Source organism: Oncorhynchus clarkii, chromosome 18 (assembly GCF_045791955.1).
Source record: "Oncorhynchus clarkii lewisi isolate Uvic-CL-2024 chromosome 18, UVic_Ocla_1.0, whole genome shotgun sequence".
Classification (NCBI taxonomy): Eukaryota; Metazoa; Chordata; class Actinopteri; order Salmoniformes; family Salmonidae; genus Oncorhynchus; species Oncorhynchus clarkii.
In genome coordinates this window covers 61,071,288-61,090,305 of record NC_092164.1, presented here as the reverse complement: position 1 = coordinate 61,090,305, position 19,018 = coordinate 61,071,288, and the positions used below count along the sequence as shown (strand labels likewise).

Sequence of the window (19,018 nt, the reverse complement as noted above, 5' to 3'; positions counted from 1 at the left end):
TTGTTTCTTATCGATGCCGGTTAAGATATCGTTTAGGACCTTGAGCGTGGCTGAGGTGCACCCATGACCAGCTCTGAAACCAGATAGCATAGCGGAGACGGTATGGTGGGATTGGAAATGGTCGGTAATCTGTTTGTTGACTTGGCTTTCAAAGACCTTAGAAAGGCAGGGTAGGATAGATATAAGTCTGTAGCAGTTTGGTTCATGACGGGCTCATCAGGCTAGGTTCAAATAAACGCTCAATAACAAAAAAAGAAAAGTGCAGTTACACAGTGGGTCGCCATCCTAACCTGCACATCAAGAACAATACTGCTGCTCTCTGTCTTTCCCAAGATGTTCGGAGGAAACTGATGGTCAGAATGCAGGGTACTGGGTTTCTAGTTTAGGCCTATTCCCTGGGGCACCTATTTAGTCTAACTCGTCGCCTATGGCTTCATATTGCTATAGGAGAAAAGTCACTTCTTTAACGGTCAAAAGTAGTGCATTATATTGGGCACTATACAGTATAGGGAATAGTGTGTATGATAATGTACAATGGTATATATAGAATTTTACCTACCAAGAGTAGGAAATTGGGTTGTCACTCTGCCAAAAACAAATAACACATCAATCAGTGATAGCTTGTGACGACAGAGGCCTACTTTACGTCAAAGGAGAGAACGAAGAGACGTTTCAACAGACTGTAATGACGGACGGCATTGTCTCACCTTATGATGAACACAGTCAGACAATACTGAAGTCAAACGCTAAGTCACTTCCACAGGGGTGTTTCCCTGGACTGGACCAAGCTCCAGTACCATGCCATTGGTAGATAACCCAGAGCACGCAATGTCACCCACACTATCATTGAAACTCAGTCTGAGTGAGGAGGTAGGTCTATAGGCCCTGGTCAAATGTAGTATACTATAAAGTAAATGGCATGAGAATGGGTGCAGGGAACACATGGAGTTGTAAACTCAGTCAAAGCTCTGAGCAGAGAATGTCTCTCTCTCCACACATCTCTCCCTTTACTACCACCCCCCCCCCACCCCCACCCCCTCTGTGAGGTGGCTTGACGTGAGAGCGGTGAGGTAGGTAGGGTGTCTTTGAGGCCAGGATGGATTGTGGTGTTTCAGAGAGCTGTAATCCCCAAGCAGACACACATTTAGAGGCATATGGGCAGCCAGAGACAGCTAGCTAGCTAGACCCTTATAAACACTGGAATCAAAACTGCCGTGAGACAGAGGTGGCTGGATGGACTCAAAGGATGACTTAATGGCATTTATAACAGAACAGTTATCCTGATGGAAACACAGCCCCTCTTCACTACATCTGAAAAAGTATTTGTTAGGTGATTTTTATCCACATCTGTAGTCGACTGAGCTATCATTAGTCAAGAAGAACACTGGTGTATCAGCGCATCCCCCAGCATCCCCCACGTGGTTATTCTAATCCTCTGCTAAGTCACATCCAGTGTCTCTATACTTTGCTGCCGCCACGACCCCAGGCCAGTCAAACAGTATGATTTACTGTTTACAGTTGAGATAGCATCTAATCAGATGGACTGTAAAAGGACTGGAGCCTTGTCTTTCCTAGGCAGGCCTGTTATTAGGGCTGTGGCAGGAACACTGAACAGCAGGAAGGACCTTGAATTCTTATCCAATGTGTTTACGATGGACGTTTGGATATATTGTGTGGAAATGCTGTGTTGATATAGATGTGGGGATATGTTGTGTTGATATAGATGTGGGGATACGCTGTGTGGATACGCTGTGTGGAGATACGCTGTGTGGATATAGATGTGGGGATATGTTGTGTTGATATAGATGTGGGGATACGTTGTGTTGATATAGATGTGGGGATACGCTGTGTGGATACGCTGTGTGGAGATACGCTGTGTATCCGGATATAGATGTGGGGATATGTTGTGTTGATATAGATGTGGGGATACGCTGTGTGGATACGCTGTGTGGAGATACGCTGTGTTGATATAGATGTGGGGATACGTTGTGTTGATATAGATGTGGGGATACGCTGTGTGGATACGCTGTGTATCCGGATATAGATGTGGGGATATGTTGTGTTGATATAGATGTGGGGATATAGATGTGGGGATATGCTGTGTTGATATAGATGTGGGGATATGCTGTGTTGATATAGATGTGGGGATATGCTGTGTTGATATAGATGTGGGGATATGCTGTGTTGATATAGATGTGGGGATATGCTGTGTTGATATAGATGTGGGGATATGCTGTGTTGATATAGATGTGGGGATATGTTGTGTTGATATAGATGTGTGGATATGTTGTGTTGATATAGATGTGGGGATATGTTGTGTTGATATAGATGTGGGGATATGTTGTGTTGATATAGATGTGGGGATATGTTGTGTTGATATAGATGTGTGGATATGTTGTGTTGATATAGATGTGTGGATATGTTGTGTTGATATAGATGTGGGGATATGTTGTGTTGATGTAGATGTGGGGATATGCTGTGTTGATATAGATGTGGGGATATGATGTGGGGATATGTTGTGTTGATATAGATGTGGGGATATGATGTGTGGGCAGCGTCAACAGTATAGTAGAGTATGTGAATTCACCCACCCGGCTCCTTCATCATCTGCATGACTCTGGTTAACTCTTGCTGTGTGTGTGTGTTTACATACGTGTGCACATGTCTGTACAATCTCCATGCTTTATATAGTGATCTCTTACCTATTTGCAGCAGTACAGGCGTAACCAGGGCTGTTTCCATGGCGTAGCAGAACTCTCGTCCGAACATGACGGCTCCGTGCATCACCCACTGGCGCAGCGGGATCCGGTCTATAGACCCCTCGCTCACCGACTCCTCCTGGCATGACTCCAGCACCAAACCTCCTCCTGCTCCTCCGTCTCCTGTAGAGGCAGAACCTGTGGTGGTTTTCTTAGCAGCGGGGACCACCATTACCCCCTGCACTTGCATAGCATCGGCCTCAGAGTTCTGGGGAGCCATTCTCTTCTTCTTCGGCATGCACACAGCCAAACGCACAACCCTTCAGGCTCCAGAAAAAAAAATAGATCTGTATTCATACACTGACGGTGACAGGTGTGAGCTCGTCCTCAAAGTAGCTCCCTCTGCTGTCGATGTCCTCGAATGTCGTTATCAGGAAGAAAGAATAATCTCTTAAAGCGTACAATACATTCCTTGTGTGTTCCTTAAAGAGGCATTGGGTTGTTTTTCAGGGTGGGCTGTCAACTCAGGCAGCTCAGAACCCCACAGGCAGGTTCATTTAGTGTGAAGAAGGACGTGTGAAAGTTAGATGGCTTTTCCTCCCTATCTGTGTTAGTTGGTTTACTGTCTACTAGAATCAGTAAAAATCCATATCAATTGCCATTCAGTTAATACCAGTTTCATGATGTGTGTGGAGGAGGTGCAGAAGAGGGAGGGCAGGCGGCAGGGCGGAGGGCAGGAGGCGACACAGGTGAGAGCTCCTCTGTGAATCCCCATCGAGTGGCCGATCAATCTGCACATACCCAGGATGCACCACGGGAATAGTTGCCAGTAAGCCAGAGAGAGAGAGAGAGAGAGAGAGAGAGAGAGAGAGAGAGAGAGAGAGAGAGAGAGGAGAGTTAATTATTAAAATGGAGGTTGGCAGACTAATGACAGTAACGTTTTTAAAATTCCAGTAAGACTGCAGAAAACTGAACCATGCCAACCTGTACTGAACCACACTAGTCTAATACAGAATGATATGGGTCAGTTTGGCTTGATTGTGGAAAAGGTGGAAACAGATTCACAACATTGTTTAAAAAACTCTTTAGTTGAATCAAAGATGAATTGATGATTTAAGCATGTAAAAGGCCTAGTTCATAGTCATCTGGCTATTTGTAGTGTTTACGCCTCTGGGCAGAGACTGGTGCATACTGTACAGGGTAGAGTATAGAGAGAGGGAGGGAGGGAGAGAGAGAGAGGACCCACTCGCTCCTCACACACCTCCCGGGGGATTTTCAGTATCCTCCTTTATCCTGTGATAAAGCATGAATAAAGCTGCCTTTAATAACCAACCCCTCCTGCCTGTCTGTGGGTGTCTCTGTGTGTGTGTGTGTGTCTGCGTGTGTACTGTTGTGTCCTGAACAAACAGCTAGGCATTAGAATGACTCAGAGGATTGAGTCTGGGATGGGGAAATGTCAGGCTGGTCTGTGTGAGTGAATCAGTAGCTTCCTGTTGGTTTTTAAAGGCAGAGGCAGTGAGTGGCAAATCCAGTAAGATTTGAAATTAGAATGCCAATCACATCTCAGAACCGAGTACATTTTCAGAACACGTCTGACTCCGGGGGCACGACAAAGATGGTGGATAAATGAAGAGGTCTTTCTCAGGCCATTTACCATTGAAACAAATGTTCACAGTTCAGGTTTACTTAAGGGGTGGCTCTCCCAAAGTCACCAATGTGATAGCAGCTGGGTCTGGTCTACTTAGTTCATTGACTGTATATGATCCAGAAAAAAAATGAGGGAGTGGGATGTCTTGCTTCCTCTTCCGTCTCTGTGCGGGATAGGAGCTCCTGTAGCAATCAACCAAGACATTTTAGCACCTGGACGGCAGTGGAGGTTAATTACATTGTGACCTGGGGAGGCTCTCTGGGTTAGGCTTAGCTCTCACACAGCCTGTAAGACACTCGTGAGTGGAGTGGAGTGGAGTGGAGAGGAGAGATGGGGATTAAGGGAGATAGAGCGCAATATGTATGTACTGTATATATAGAGCGAGAGAGCGGAGAGGAGAGATGGGGATTAAGGGAGATAGAGCACAATATGTATATACTGTTTATGGAGAGAGACAGACAAGGAGAGAGGGGAGAGAGAGAGAAGGACGGGGGTGAGAGAGGAGAGGGAGGGGGAGAGAGGAGAGACAGGGGAGAGAGGGGTACATAGAGCCGTGACTGTACATGAGGGGGCCAGGGTTTCAGAAGGAAATTAGTGAGTGTGTGCTGGTACTGTTGGTTTAATGCATGATCCAGTCTGAGATTACACTATCCAATGTCCACGTTACCGTTAAAACGTCTCTCCCTCTCTCTCTCCGACACTTTTCATTTATATACTGAGATACTGAGACCTGGGAGAGATGGGAGTGCATTATAGGCTCTCATCTTATATGAATCTAGTCTTCAGAGGGGCTTCCTCATCAGATGCAAAATGAAAACCCCCTGAGAGAAAGAGATATCCTCAGAGGGGTATTTTTTTAGATTTGGGTAATTGGTGGTGGTTTTGTCTTTATTCTTGTATTGATGTCTGATGTAAAGTTTCTCTTACATTGGTTGCAAATCTGACTTAAAGTACGTATCTTTTATTACATTTACATCATTTAGCAGACGCTCTTATCCAGAGCAACTAGGGTTAAGTGCCTTGCTCAAGGGCACATCGACAGATTCTTCACCTAATCAGTTTAGGGATTCAAACCAGAAACCTTTCAGTTACTGGGGCAACGTTCTTAACCGCTAGGCTATCTGAGCCATACCCATGTACAGTAGATCACCTGCTCAACAAAGTTAAGACAATACAGTAATGTTATACTTTTTCACTGTAACATTCAACCACTGTAGCATTTCCACTAGTGCCCTATATGATACTACAGTCGTAAAGAAGAGACATCCATCTGTTCAGCACCTGAGGAATAGGCTATTAGTCCCTTTCAATAATGCTGTTGCCAGGCAGAATGATGATCTCCACAGTCTAGTCTCTTCTCCACTGAACGGTATTGAGAGAGAAAAGCAAACAAAAGGCCTCAGCAGAAACATTCTGAAGAACAGGATCAGATTCAGTGCGTCGTCTGTGTGAGTAAAAAGCAAGACCGCGTTATTACCGGCCCTCCCTCGCAGCCTGCAGGACGGTTACATAACACAGTCACATGGTACTGAACCCTACATGTTGTTCTCTGTGGACTGAAATATGGCAAGGTTATGTAGCCTAGGCCTAGTGAGTTCAAAAAGGCCAAAACAAAACTACACTGAACAAAAATATCAACACATCATGCAACAATTTCAATGATTCTACTGAGTTATAGTTCATATAACAGGAAATCAGTCAATCTAGTCAGGCCCAGCCAATCAGAATGACTTTTAAAACATTAAATTCTTTGGCAACAGCTCTGGTGGACATTCCTGCAGTCAGCATTCCAATTGCACGCTGCCTCAAAACTTGAGACATTTGTGGAATTGTGTTGTGTGACAAAACTGCACCTTTTAAAGTGCCATTTTATTGTACCCAGCACAAGGTGCACCTGTGTAATGATCATGCTTTTTAATCCGTTTCTTGATATGCCACACCTGTCAGGTGGATGGATTATCTTGACAAAGAAGAAATGCTCACTAACAGGGATTTAAACAACATTTTAAAGAAATAAGCATTTTGTGTGTATGGAACATTTGTGATATTTTATATCAGCTCATGAAACATGGGATCAAAACTTTACATGTTGAGTTTATATTTTTGTTCAGTATAAATTAGGACCATACTTGATATTTGGTCAAGCTCAAAGTTTTGAGTGACAAAATGGGATCTCTAGGTCAGACCACAGCATACCACATCTCTCAAGGTCAGACCACCTTCAGTTCTAGAACACTGGGAGAGACAGCCTTCAATGTCAAGTCACCCAACACCAGCATTCATACAAGTTCAAATACTATAACTGCCTATGTTACTCAACTATAGGGATAAACATTTGTTCTCATATGCAGCTATAAAACAGAAGTTGTAATTTCATGTTCTCTCAGGGGGGGGAATTACGATCAGTGTGATGATAATGTCTATAGAACAAGATAGGATACCGTTTATCCTTAGACACTCATTATCATGGCACCTCTAGAACTTGTTTGTACTTCTATGTAGCCTATACGTGTGTATGTTTGTATACGTGTGTGTGTGTGTGCACGTGTTTGTGTACATGTGTGTGTGTGCGCGTGTGTGTATATGTGAATGTGTGTTACTACTTGACTGACCCAAATAGAGGCCCAGATATGGATTGCACTGGGCATACTGAGGAGTCAGGAGGCCAGCTAACCAACCAGGCAGGCAAGGGGAGGACAGGGGCACAAATAACCACCAATCACAACACACCCAGGGAGAGCTGGGCGGACTGGTGAGGCCTTATTCAGGATTGGCCATTTATATTTAAATTGTTTTCAATGGCTTTGGTGAGGACAGCCAGGCTGTATACCCATTGATCAATTCATCTATGATGGTGTCTTTGATGAGCCACCTCCAAGCCATGAGCCATCTGAATCATTGGACCGTGTTGCTTGGCGGCCATTTTTAAGCTTGGTGACTCACTGACAGTCCATCGAATTTATTGATATTTGCTGAGCTACCAAGGTTAGAAGGTCGGCTTAGGGTGGGGGGGGGGGGGGGGGGGGGGGGGGGGGGGGGGGGGGGGGGGGTGAGCTGCTGTAACCTTCTGATCACAGAGCCATTTACAACTCCCTGTCCCGCATTCCACATCTCTCTAGGTCAGGTCACAGCATACCACATCTCTCAAGGTCAGACCACAGCATACCACATCTCTCAAGGTCAGGTCACAGCATACCACATCTCTCAAGGTCAGGTCACAGCATAACACATCTCTCTAGGTCAGGTCACAGCATAACACATCTCTCTAGGTCAGGTCACAGCATACCACATCTCTCAAGTTCAGACCAAAGCATACCACATCTCTCAAGTTCAGACCAAAGCATACCACATCTCTCAAGTTCAGGTCACTGCATACCACATCTCTCAAGGTCAGGTCACAGCATACCACATCTCTCAAGGTCAGGTCACAGCATACCACATCTCTCAAGGTCAGGTCACAGCATACCACATCTCTCAAGGTCAGGTCACAGCATACCACATCTCTCTAGGTCAGACCACAGCATACCACATCTCTCTAGGTCAGACCACAGCATACCACATCTCTCAAGGTCAGGTCACACCACATACCACATCTCTCAAGTTCAGGTCACTGCATACCACATCTCTCAAGGTCAGGTCACAGCATACCACATCTCTCAAGGTCAGACCACAGCACACCACATCTCTCAAGGTCAGACCACAGCAGACCACAGCATACCACATCTCTCAAGGTCAGACCACAGCATACCACATCTCTCAAGGTCAGGTCACAGCATACCACATCTCTCAAGGTCAGGTCACAGCATACCACATTTCTCTAGGTCAGACCACAGCATACCACATCTCTCAAGGTCAGACCAAAGCATACCACATACCACATCTCTCAAGTTCAGGTCACTGCATACCACATCTCTCAAGGTCAGACCACAGCACACCACATCTCTCTAGGTCAGGTCACAGCATACCACATCTCTCTAGGTCAGGTCACAGCATACCACATCTCTCAAGGTCAGACCACAGCATACCACATCTCTCAAGGTCAGACCACAGCATACCACATCATCTCTCTAGGTCAGACCACAGCATACCACATCTCTGAAGGTCAGACCACAGCATACCACATCTCTCAAGGTCAGACCACAGCATACCACATCTCTGAAGGTCAGACCACAGCATACCAAATATCTCAAGGTCAGGGAAAAGTTCTGATAATATGTATTTTTTACATCATGACATTAAAACCAATTTAGGATGCTCAGTTTTTTTTGTTTCATAGTCAGACTAGTTATTGTATTTCTTAGTCCCATTCCCCTCCCTTGATGGCTAGGCATCTCATCAACTCTGAGAACACCATGGCGACGTGTAGCCTACTGTGCATACTCATTACAGTATCCATTTCATCTCCAGCTCAGACAAGATGCAGATTTGCTTAGGGAAGTGGCAGCAGATGGATTTGTTGAGACTCACTCCCCCACGGTAGCCTGATAATACAATAGGACTGTAAACAAAGTGGAACAGGTTGTGTGTGTGTGTGTGTGTGTAACACTGCTGCAGTGGGAGAGTGGGTGGGGCCGTGAGGCTGGGACAGAGGGCGTCCACGTGTGCCAACGTTAACAGGGAGTATGACAAATCCCCCTCCCACTCACCGGAACACTCTCTCTCACACACACACACGCATGTCCGGAGACACTGCATACACACCACACACAGGGGTGGGGAGGAATTAAAGCAGTCACAATGTGCTATGTGGATCAGTAAGTCTGCAGTTTCAACAGCTTGAGGTCCGACCGTGTCAACAACAACCCTGCAGTGTGATTTATAATGGTGGATTTATAATGGTGGATTTAGCTCACAGAGACCAGTAGGACCAACTGCTTTGTCAACAATCCATATTTCTTAAAGCTTAAAATATAGGAGACCAGTTCAAGTGTAAGACAAGAAAATGAAGCACGTTCTCAAGTGGTGTTGGTCATTTATGCAGCTATGTCGATCCTACCAAAAGGTCTCTATGAGAATGGAGTGCTTGTCTAATAGAAGTCTTCCAAACGTTAGGGCAGAAGATTGCTACACCCAAGAAAGGACCGCAGCTATATTTCTCAGAGGTCCATTCTTGGGAGTTGCTTTTACACGAATTCTGGTAAAAATAACATGCAGTATATCTCTGCAATGCCTCCCTGGGGTGTTGTTCAGGGAAGCTTGTTGAGGCCCTCGTGAAAACGGTACATAAATCACCCTCTCGCCTTATTCTGTTTCCCCCAAAAGGAAACAGAATAAGTCATAAACACAAGTCTTGTAAAGTTGGCCTACAACTTGTCATGCACAAATAAATCATTAACAAAATCAATCGAAGGAAAAGGGGAATGTAGGCCTCGTCAGGCCCTTCGATCCCTTAGTGGTGTGTGCCTAAGTTGCTGTAATCAACCACAGCAAAGAGATGGAATCACTACTGAAGGAAAGGCCCCGGATCACTACTGAAGGAAAGGCCCCGGATCACTACTGAAGGAAAGGCCCCGGATCACTACTGAAGGAAAGGCCCCGGATCACTACTGAAGGAAAGGCCCCGGATCACTACTGAAGGAAAGGCCCTGGATCACTACTGAAGGAAAGGCCCTGGATCACTACTGAAGGAAAGGCCCCGGATCACTACTGAAGGAAAGGCCCCGGATCACTACTGAAGGAAAGGCCCCGGATCACTACTGAAGGAAAGGCCCTGGATCACTACTGAAGGAAAGGCCCCGGAGCAAAATGAGAGTGATATTCAAAGACCAAAGAAATAACAAGCAGGAAAACATCCAACAAAATCCCTTTCATAGATCCTCTCAGTGGTGTGATGTCGGCGATCTTGATTAAGACCACAGTAGACTAACTACTAAACTAACTCAACCCACATCTAACAATGGACTCCACCTAGAAAAACTTCTACACCACAGTACTTCAGTTAGGAAAGGAAACAGGGAGGGAGGCCCTGTCTAGCTGACAGCCCTGACCCTAAAGTTATACACACAGTTCACTTTAGGCCCTGTCTAGGTGACAGCCCTGACCCTAAAGTTATACACACAGTTCACTTTAGGCCCTATCTAGGTGACAGCCCTGACCCTAAAGTTATACACACAGTTCACTTTAGGCCCAACTCTTCATTTAACGGATTATAGGTTGAATCGGACAGCAGCCTCATATTGTGCCAGCTGAGAAAAAGTTGCGCGTGGCAGTGCAGAGGAACTTCGGTGAGTAAATTCAGATGGAGCTCTTGGAAAGATGACACCCCAACATTTTTATTTTCGGATATGAAGATGACGCTGTATCAACAAAAAACGGATTGCAACTTGCAAAAGATGCGGGAAGAAAATTACAGATGGAGGCGCAACAACTTCCAACTTTGTTCGACATTTAAAGCTGCACAAAGAACGGTAAGTCGTGGCTAATATAGCCAACAGCTATATCATTCATAACTTTGCCAGTGTAGCATGTTGGCTAACTTAACTTTAAATCAATGAGCCTCTACACAATCAGTCAGTGCGGGAACGTGATCATTGCAGCCAAGATTGAGCTACAACTGGCCAGGCAGTTGGTAGTCTAAATCCTGTCTGATGTTACTGTTGTTCCTAAAGCCATTGACATATGTTAGCCTACTGTAACCACACACACAGTGTGGGCATATAGTGTAGGATCACTTGGCTTTCTCATGGCTACCCATGTATTTCCATGGAGATATAAGTTTATTTGGCAAGTAGTAAATATATTTTTAAAAGCATTCATGATTTGCATAAATGTAATATACTAACTATTATTCTTGCTAAAAATATGAAATAGTGTTACATTTGGTGAAGAGCACATTATGACTTGTTTAGGACCTGCCTGTCTTGACTTGGGACTTGAGTGCTAAGACTTGAGACGTACTTGCGTGTGCCAGTGCAGAGGTAGGTACTATACTTTGATTTGATACTTATGACTTGTAAAACAATGACTTGGTCCCACCTCTGGGAGTCAGGCTTTGGCCCCGCCCCTCCTAGTGAGGACACACTAGTCTGGACAGTGTGTGAACAGCCACCCCATAGTCTGATCTGGGAGTTCTTGATATATACACCAGCACTTCTCATGAGGCCAAAGCGAAATCTCCAGTTTAGCGTTGGGTTGACCTAACTGCACACACACACACACACACTACCCATACACGGACGCAATAATCAACTGCAGCCTATTTGTAGAATAGGCTACTACTGCGGCAGTCTCACGAAGCCTGCCTTAAACCAACATATAATAGATACATAGCGTGACTACAGATTAACAATGAAGTGGTGTTATTGCATGCACCATTCAATGTAGGCTAACTTCCCCCATCTCATCCTGGCTTTTCAGTATGGTGCCTTAATTGGTTTTCCCAGAACCTGGTGGTGACATCAACTCAAGGAACTTTAGCTAACCCTTTATTTCCCTATGCAAATACACTCCGCTCTGTATAATCCCAGTGTTCCTGGCATGCTCCACATATGACACAAAGCACAATGAGCAGACAGACAGACACTGACTGATGCTGTCAAAAGCCATAGTTTAGGTACTGTAGGGGAAGCAGGTACTGTAGGGGAAGTAGGTACTGTAGGGGAAGCAGGTACTGTAGGGGCAGCAGGTACTGTAGGTACTATAGGGGCAGCAGGTACTGTAGGTACTATAGGGGCAGCAGGTACTATAGGTACTATAGGGGCAGCAGGTACTGTAGGTACTATAGGGGCAGCAGGTACTATAGGTACTGTAGGGGAAGTAGGTACTGTAGGGGCAGCAGGTACTGTAGGTACTGTAGGGGCAGCAGGTACTGTAGGGGAAGCAGGTACTGTAGGGGCAGCAGGTAGTGTAGGTACTGTAGGGGCAGCAGGTACTGTAGGGGCAGCAGGTACTGTAGGGGCAGCAGGTACTGTAGGTACTGTAGGGGCAGCAGGTACTGTAGGTACTATAGGGGCAGCAGGTACTGTAGGGGCAGCAGGTACTGTAGGTACTATAGGGGCAGCAGGTACTGTAGGTACTATAGGGGCAGCAGGTACTGTAGGGGCAGCAGGTACTGTAGGTACTGTAGGGGCAGCAGGTACTGTAGGTACTATAGGGGCAGCAGGTACTGTAGGTACTATAGGGGCAGCAGGTACTGTAGGTACTATAGGGGCAGCAGGTACTATAGGGGCAGCAGGTACTGTAGGTACTATAGGGGCAGCAGGTACTATAGGGGCAGAGGGTACTATAGGGGCAGCAGGTACTGTAGGGGCAGTAGTTACAGTAGGTACTGTAGGGGCAGTAGGTACTGTAGGGGCAGTAGGTACTGTAGGGACAGTAGGTAATGTAGGTACTATAGGTACTATAGGGGCAGTAGGTACTGTAGGGACAGTAGGTACTGTAGGGGCAGTAGGGGAAATAGGTACTGTAGGGCAGTAGGTACTGTAGGGGCAGTAGGTAATGTAGGGGCAGTAGGTACTGTAGGGGGAAAATAGGTACTGTAGGGCAGTAGGTGCTGTAGGGTCTGTAAGGTCAGTAGGGGAGGTAGGTACTGAGGGGAAGTAGGTACTATGGGGGGCAGTAGGTACTATGGGGGGCAGTAGGTACTATGGGGGGCAGTAGGTACTATGGGGGCAGTAGGTACTATGGGGGGCAGCAGGTACTATGGGGGGCAGTAGGTACTGTGGGGGCAGTAGGTACTGTGGGGGCAGTAGGTACTGTGGGGGGCAGTAGGTACTGTGGGGGGCAGTAGGTACTGTGGGGGGCAGTAGGTACTGTGGGGGGCAGTAGGTACTGTGGCGGGCAGTAGGTACTGTGGGGGGCAGTAGGTACTGTGGGGGGCAGTAGGTACTGTGGGGGCAGTAGGTACTGTGGGGGCAGTAGGTACTGTGGGGGCAGTAGGTACTGTGGGGGCAGTAGGTACTGTGGGGGCAGTAGGTACTATGGGGGCAGTAGGTACTATGGGGGCAGTAGGTACTATGGGGGCAGTAGGTACTATGGGGGCAGTAGGTACTATGGGGGCAGTAGGTACTATGGGGGCAGTAGGTACTGCGCCATCATTTCCCTGTTTGCCTGGTAGCACGATTCTTGCCATTCTCCTTCGACCTCTCATCAACAAGCCGTTTTCGCCCACAGGACTGACGGTGACTTAAAGTCGCTTAGGTCACTCGTTTTGCCCATTCTAACGTTCACTTGACCAGTAACCAAATGCCTCGGTGCCCGTCTGCCTGCTTTTTTCTGTTGGAGCGAACCATTTTCGGGAATGGGGTGGTATACCTAATAAAGAAGGGCTCCTATTAAACATCCCTAAAAGCAGACATTGAACATCCCTATGAGCATGGTGAAGTTATTAATTTTACTTTGGATGGTGTATCACTACACCCAGTCACTACAAAGCTACAGGTGTCCTTCTTGTCTCAGTTGCTGAAGAGGAAGGAAACTGCTCAGATATTCCAAAACATGCATCCTGTTTGCAAATCCAACACAACACGTGTTGAGTACCACTCTTCATATTTTCATGCATGGTGGTGGCTGCATGATGTTATAGGTATCCTTGTGATCGGCAAGGACTAGGGAGTTTTTTTTAGGAAAAAAATTGAATGGAATAGAGCTAAGCACAGGCAAAATTATAGAGGAAAACCTGGTTGTCTGCTTTCCAACAGACACTAGGAGATCAATTCACCTTTCAGCAGAACAATAACCTAAAACACAAGGCAAAATCTACACTGGAGTTACCAAGAAGACATTGAATGTTCCTGAGTGGCCTAGTTACAGTTGACTGAAATCGGCTTGAAAATGATCAACAACCTACTTGACAGATCTTTTTTAAAGAATAATGTGCAAATATTGTACAATCCAGGTGTGCAAAACTCAGAGACTGCCAAAGGTGATTCTAACATCAGTTGGGTGTGAATATGTAGATATTTCTGTATTTGATTTTTCTTTAAAATCATTGGATAAAATTATAAAAACATGTTTTCACTTTGTCATTATGAGTATTGTGTGTAGATGGGTGAGAAAAAAAAAATATTTAATCCATTTTGAATTCAGGCTGTAACACAACAAAATGTGGAAAAAGTCAAGGGGTATGAACACTTTCTGAAGGCCTATCATTTTATACTTCCGTATGTCTAGCCTAATCAACCAAGGTCAGGTTATTATAAAACCAAGCACACGTGTAACTAAAACAAACCTGTTGAATTCCATCATCATACAGTATAGTTCACAGTAGCAGGACACAGCTGGCTAAACTGTATGGAGCGGAAGGAGAGGTTTGACAAAAACATACATGTTTCATTCCTTGAAATGAGTCCTCAAACGAGTATGCTGCTCTGGGGCTCGCCATAAGATGTTCCATGACAGATCCACGACAAACCTGGCAGACGTCACAATCACAGTAGAACTATAATGAGTATACAAAACATTAAGAACACCTGCTCTTTCCATGCAACTCAATATTAGGAAGGTGTCCCTTATGTTTGGTATACTCCGTGCAGTCTCTATTTCTATGTTCAGGTATCTGTGTGTAAACTAGGCTGTCATCATCACCTATCTATTCTTAATCTAAACCATAGACAGCTGACAATACACAACACAAAAAAACTATTATGGTTATCATACCTCACTAACAATTGCACATTTAAATGAATGACAAACAAAACCAGTAGGGCTTATCTTGAGAAGTCTTCATTCTCTACATCATCACTAAATGAACAATGACCAACCTGTGTGTCAAGATGGAGGCATCTCATATCAACCCTATCCAAATAGATCTGGCCCAGGTAAACACTACAAGGAAACCTTTCATACCAAACCAGCCACAATGCATTTGTTGTCTGAGAGGAGATGTTCTTACTCGCTAGATGGCTGCTGCCTTAATGTTGTTCTTGAACCGCTGCCAAGTCCTGTCACCCAAGCTTCTGAGTGAGTTGGGTGGGTTGGAGTGGAGACACATTATGGGAGAGAGGGGTTGAGGGAGGGAGAAAGGGGGGAAAACCTCCTGCTTCTCTCATTTCAAGAGGGGCATGACGATACAAAAAACCTGAGCAGTCTGTCTCCATTGATAACAACACTTAGCCATGAATCAATCTAGTGACTGATCATCAACAATACTCAGGTATCAACAATACTCAGGTATCAACAATACTCAATTATCACCTCACCAGACACACCCATGAATCAATATTGTGACTGATCATCAACAATACTCAGGTATCAACAATACTCAGGTATCAACAATACTCAGGTATCAACAATACTCAGGTATCAACAATACTCAATTATCACCTCACAACACACACCCATGAAACAATCTAGTGACTGATCATCAACAATACTCAGGTATCAACAATACTCAATTATCACCTCACAACACACACCCATGAATCAATCTAGTGACTGATCATCAACAATACTCAGGTATCAACAATACTCAATTATAACCTCACAATACACACCCATGAATTAATCTAGTGACTGATCATCAACAATACTCAAATAAAAACCAACTGCACCCTGTAGATACTTCCTTGTTTGGAGGGCCCTCCACTATCAACTCATAGCGTGGGTACACAGGTAGACCGGCATCTCAGACAGACATTACAGCCCGCGGCAACAACAGACAGCAGTCAGGTCTGTTTAGTCACAAGAGTCAAACATCACAGCCCTGACTAGCAGAGAACTACCAGACAACCTGAATCAAGGTTGAGCGCAGACAGGAACAACACGTAGTGCAGTCTCTCATCTTAGACTTTCCCATTCAGTGGAGTCAGAATCCTCCTGCTGCTGCATGGCAGGCTACATAGGAGCTGGACTGGCTGAGCTTGTGTTGTGATGCAGCAATGTAACTGGCAATGTAACGGGTAATGTAACGGGTAATGTAACGGGTAATGTAACTTCACCTCTGGCTACCTTATGAGCAGGCTGCATGGCGCGGAGAGAGGGAAAAACAAGTTCATCAAGAGAGAGAGACGGGGAGAAAGACAGTGAGAGAGGGGGAGAAAGACAGTGAGTGGAGAGAGAGAGAGAGAGAGAGAGAGAGAGGGAGAAAGAGAGTGAGTGGAGAGAGAGAGAGGGAGAAAGAGAGTGAGTGGAGAGAGAGAGAGGGAGAAAGAGAGTGAGTGGAGGGAGAGAGAGAGAGAGAAGGAGAAAGAGTGAGTGGAGGGAGAGAGAGAGAGAGAAGGAGAAAGAGAGTGAGTGGAGGGAGAGAGAGAGAGAGAGGGAGAAAGACAGTGAGTGGAGGAGAGAGAGAGAGAGAGAGGGAGAAAGACAGTGAGTGGAGGGAGAGAGAGAGAGAGAGAGAGAGGGAGAAAGACAGTGAGTGGAGGGGGAGAGAGAGAGAGAGAGACGGGGAGAAAGACAGTGAGTGGCGGGAGAGAGAGAGACGGGGAGAAAGACAGTGAGTGGCGGGAGAGAGAGAGAGAGAGACGGGGAGAAAGACAGTGAGCGGAGGGAGAGAGAGAGAGAGAGACGGGGAGAAAGACAGTGAGTGGAGGGAGAGAGAGAGGGAGAGAGAGAGAGACGGGGAGAAAGACAGTGAGTGGAAGGAGAGAGAGAGAGAGAGAGAGAGACGGGGAGAAAGACAGTGAGTGGAAGGAGAGAGAGAGAGAGAGAGAGGGAGAGAGAGAGACGGGGAGAAAGACAGTGAGTGGCGGGAGAGAGAGAGAGAGAGATATGGGGAGAGAGAGACGGGGAGAGAGAGAGAGAGAGAGAGAGACGGGGAGAAAGACAGTGAGTGGAGGGAGAGAGAGAGAGAGGGAGAGAGAGAGACGGGGAGAAAGACAGTGAGTGGAGGGAGAGAGAGAGAGAGAGAGAGAGAGAGACGGGGAGAAAGACAGTGAGTGGCGGGAGAGAGAGAGAGAGAGATGGGGAGAGAGAGACGGGGAGAGAGAGAGAGAGAGAGAGACGGGGAGAAAGACAGTGAGTGGAGAGAGAGAGAGAGAGAGAGAGACGGGGAGAAAGACAGTGAGTGGAGGGAGAGAGAGGGAGAGAGAGAGAGAGAGACGGGGAGAAAGACAGTGAGTGGAGGGAGAGAGAGAGAGAGAGAGAGAGAGAGAGAGAGAGAGAGGGAGAGAGAGAGACGGGGAGAAAGACAGTGAGTGGCGGGAGAGAGAGAGAGGGAGATATGGGGAGAGAGACGGAGAGAGAGAGAGAGAGAGACGGGGAGAAAGACAGTGAGTGGAGGGAGAGAGAGAGAGGGAGAGAGAGAGACGGGGAGAAAGACAGTGAGTGGAGAGAGAGAGAGAGAGAGAGAGAGACGGGGAGAAAGACAGTGAGTGGAGGGAGAGAGAGAGAGAGAGGGAGAGGGAGAAAGAGAGTGAGTGGAGGGAGAGAGAGAGGGAGAAAGAGAGTGAGTGGAGTGAGAGAGGGTCCAGCCACTAGCCCAAGAGTCCATCCTAAGTAGTGTTGCAGGGCATACCGGTACCACGGTAATATCACGGTACCAAAACATCATGATACTGTACTTATGATACCAACATTTTAGAATACCGTAGTACCATTTCATATGATACTACCATATGAAAACAATACTACTCTACCGATCCTAAAGAACCCGCTGGTGCCCGTTATAAAATGTTTAGAATGTCAGTTCAAAAAAATGTAAGCAATAGCAACTATTCTATTGTATGACCGGTCCAATAATGCCCACGTGTGGCAGCTGTAATCAGCCAGCTGCATCCCCTTTCAGCCATCAGTCACCTGCTTCTCCTGTTCATCTATTCCTCCAGCCTTAGACCGCTGTGCCACTCAGGAGCCCACACTACACTATATAAAACATCTATTTCTCAGGATCTCGTCAACAGTACTTCCGTGCATTCAAATTTTAATTGATAAAATGCAATTGTGTTCGTTGTCAGCTTATGCCTGCCCATACCATAACCCAACCGTCCCCATAGGGCACTCTGTTCAAAACATTATCAGCAAAACGCTCGGCCACACAACGCCATACACGTGGTCTACCGCTGCGAAGCCGGTTGGATGTACTGCCAAATTCTCTTAAACAGCTTATAGTAGAGAAATAAACATTCAATTCTCTGGCAACAACTCTGGTGGACATTCCTGCAGTCAACATGCCAATTGCACACTACCTCAAAACTTGAGACATCAGTGGCATTGTGTTGTGTGTCAAAACTGCACATTTTAGAGTGGCCTTTTATTGTCCCCCAGCACAAGGTGCACCTGTGTAAGGAGCCTGTTTAATCAGCTTCTTGATATGCCACACCTGTCAGGTGGATGGTTTATCTTGGCAAAGGAGAAATGCTCACTAACAGGGAGGTAAACAGATTTGTGCACAGAATTTGAGAGAAATAAGCTTTTTGTGCATATGGAAAATTTCTTGGGATCTTTAATTTCAGCTCATGAAACATGGGACCAACACTTTTACATGTTGCGTTTATAATTTTGTTCAGTAGAGGATGATAACTATAATAGACTTAAGGTGGAGAATGAAGACACTTTGCTAACAGGACAGGAGCAGTGTGTATCTGACCTCTACATTAGAACCAGGGCTATTATTAAACCTCAGTAGCATCATGCTGAATGCATGTGACCTGATGTTGATTTAGAACTACGACAATGTGTCCGCGTGGCCGGAGTCAGGTCTGCTCTCCATCAGCAGTCACTGTGACATCAACAAGTAAACACAGACAAAAAACAAACTATTTTAGCCTGATTTACAGTGCATTCGGAAAGTATT

At 45.9% G+C, this 19,018-nt stretch overlaps 1 protein-coding gene across 1 annotated transcript in view; it reads right to left on the bottom strand.

Annotated features, from left to right (window-relative positions):
- The window catches only part of LOC139373812 (solute carrier family 45 member 4-like), a 65,746-nt gene that overhangs the window by 38,608 nt on the left and 8,120 nt on the right, over positions 1–19,018 (bottom strand). The window contains exon 3 of the mRNA XM_071114830.1: positions 2,703–3,490. Coding sequence (XP_070970931.1) covers positions 2,703–2,997 — 295 coding nt within the window. The 5' untranslated portion in view covers positions 2,998–3,490. The remainder of the gene's footprint in view (positions 1–2,702; positions 3,491–19,018) is intronic.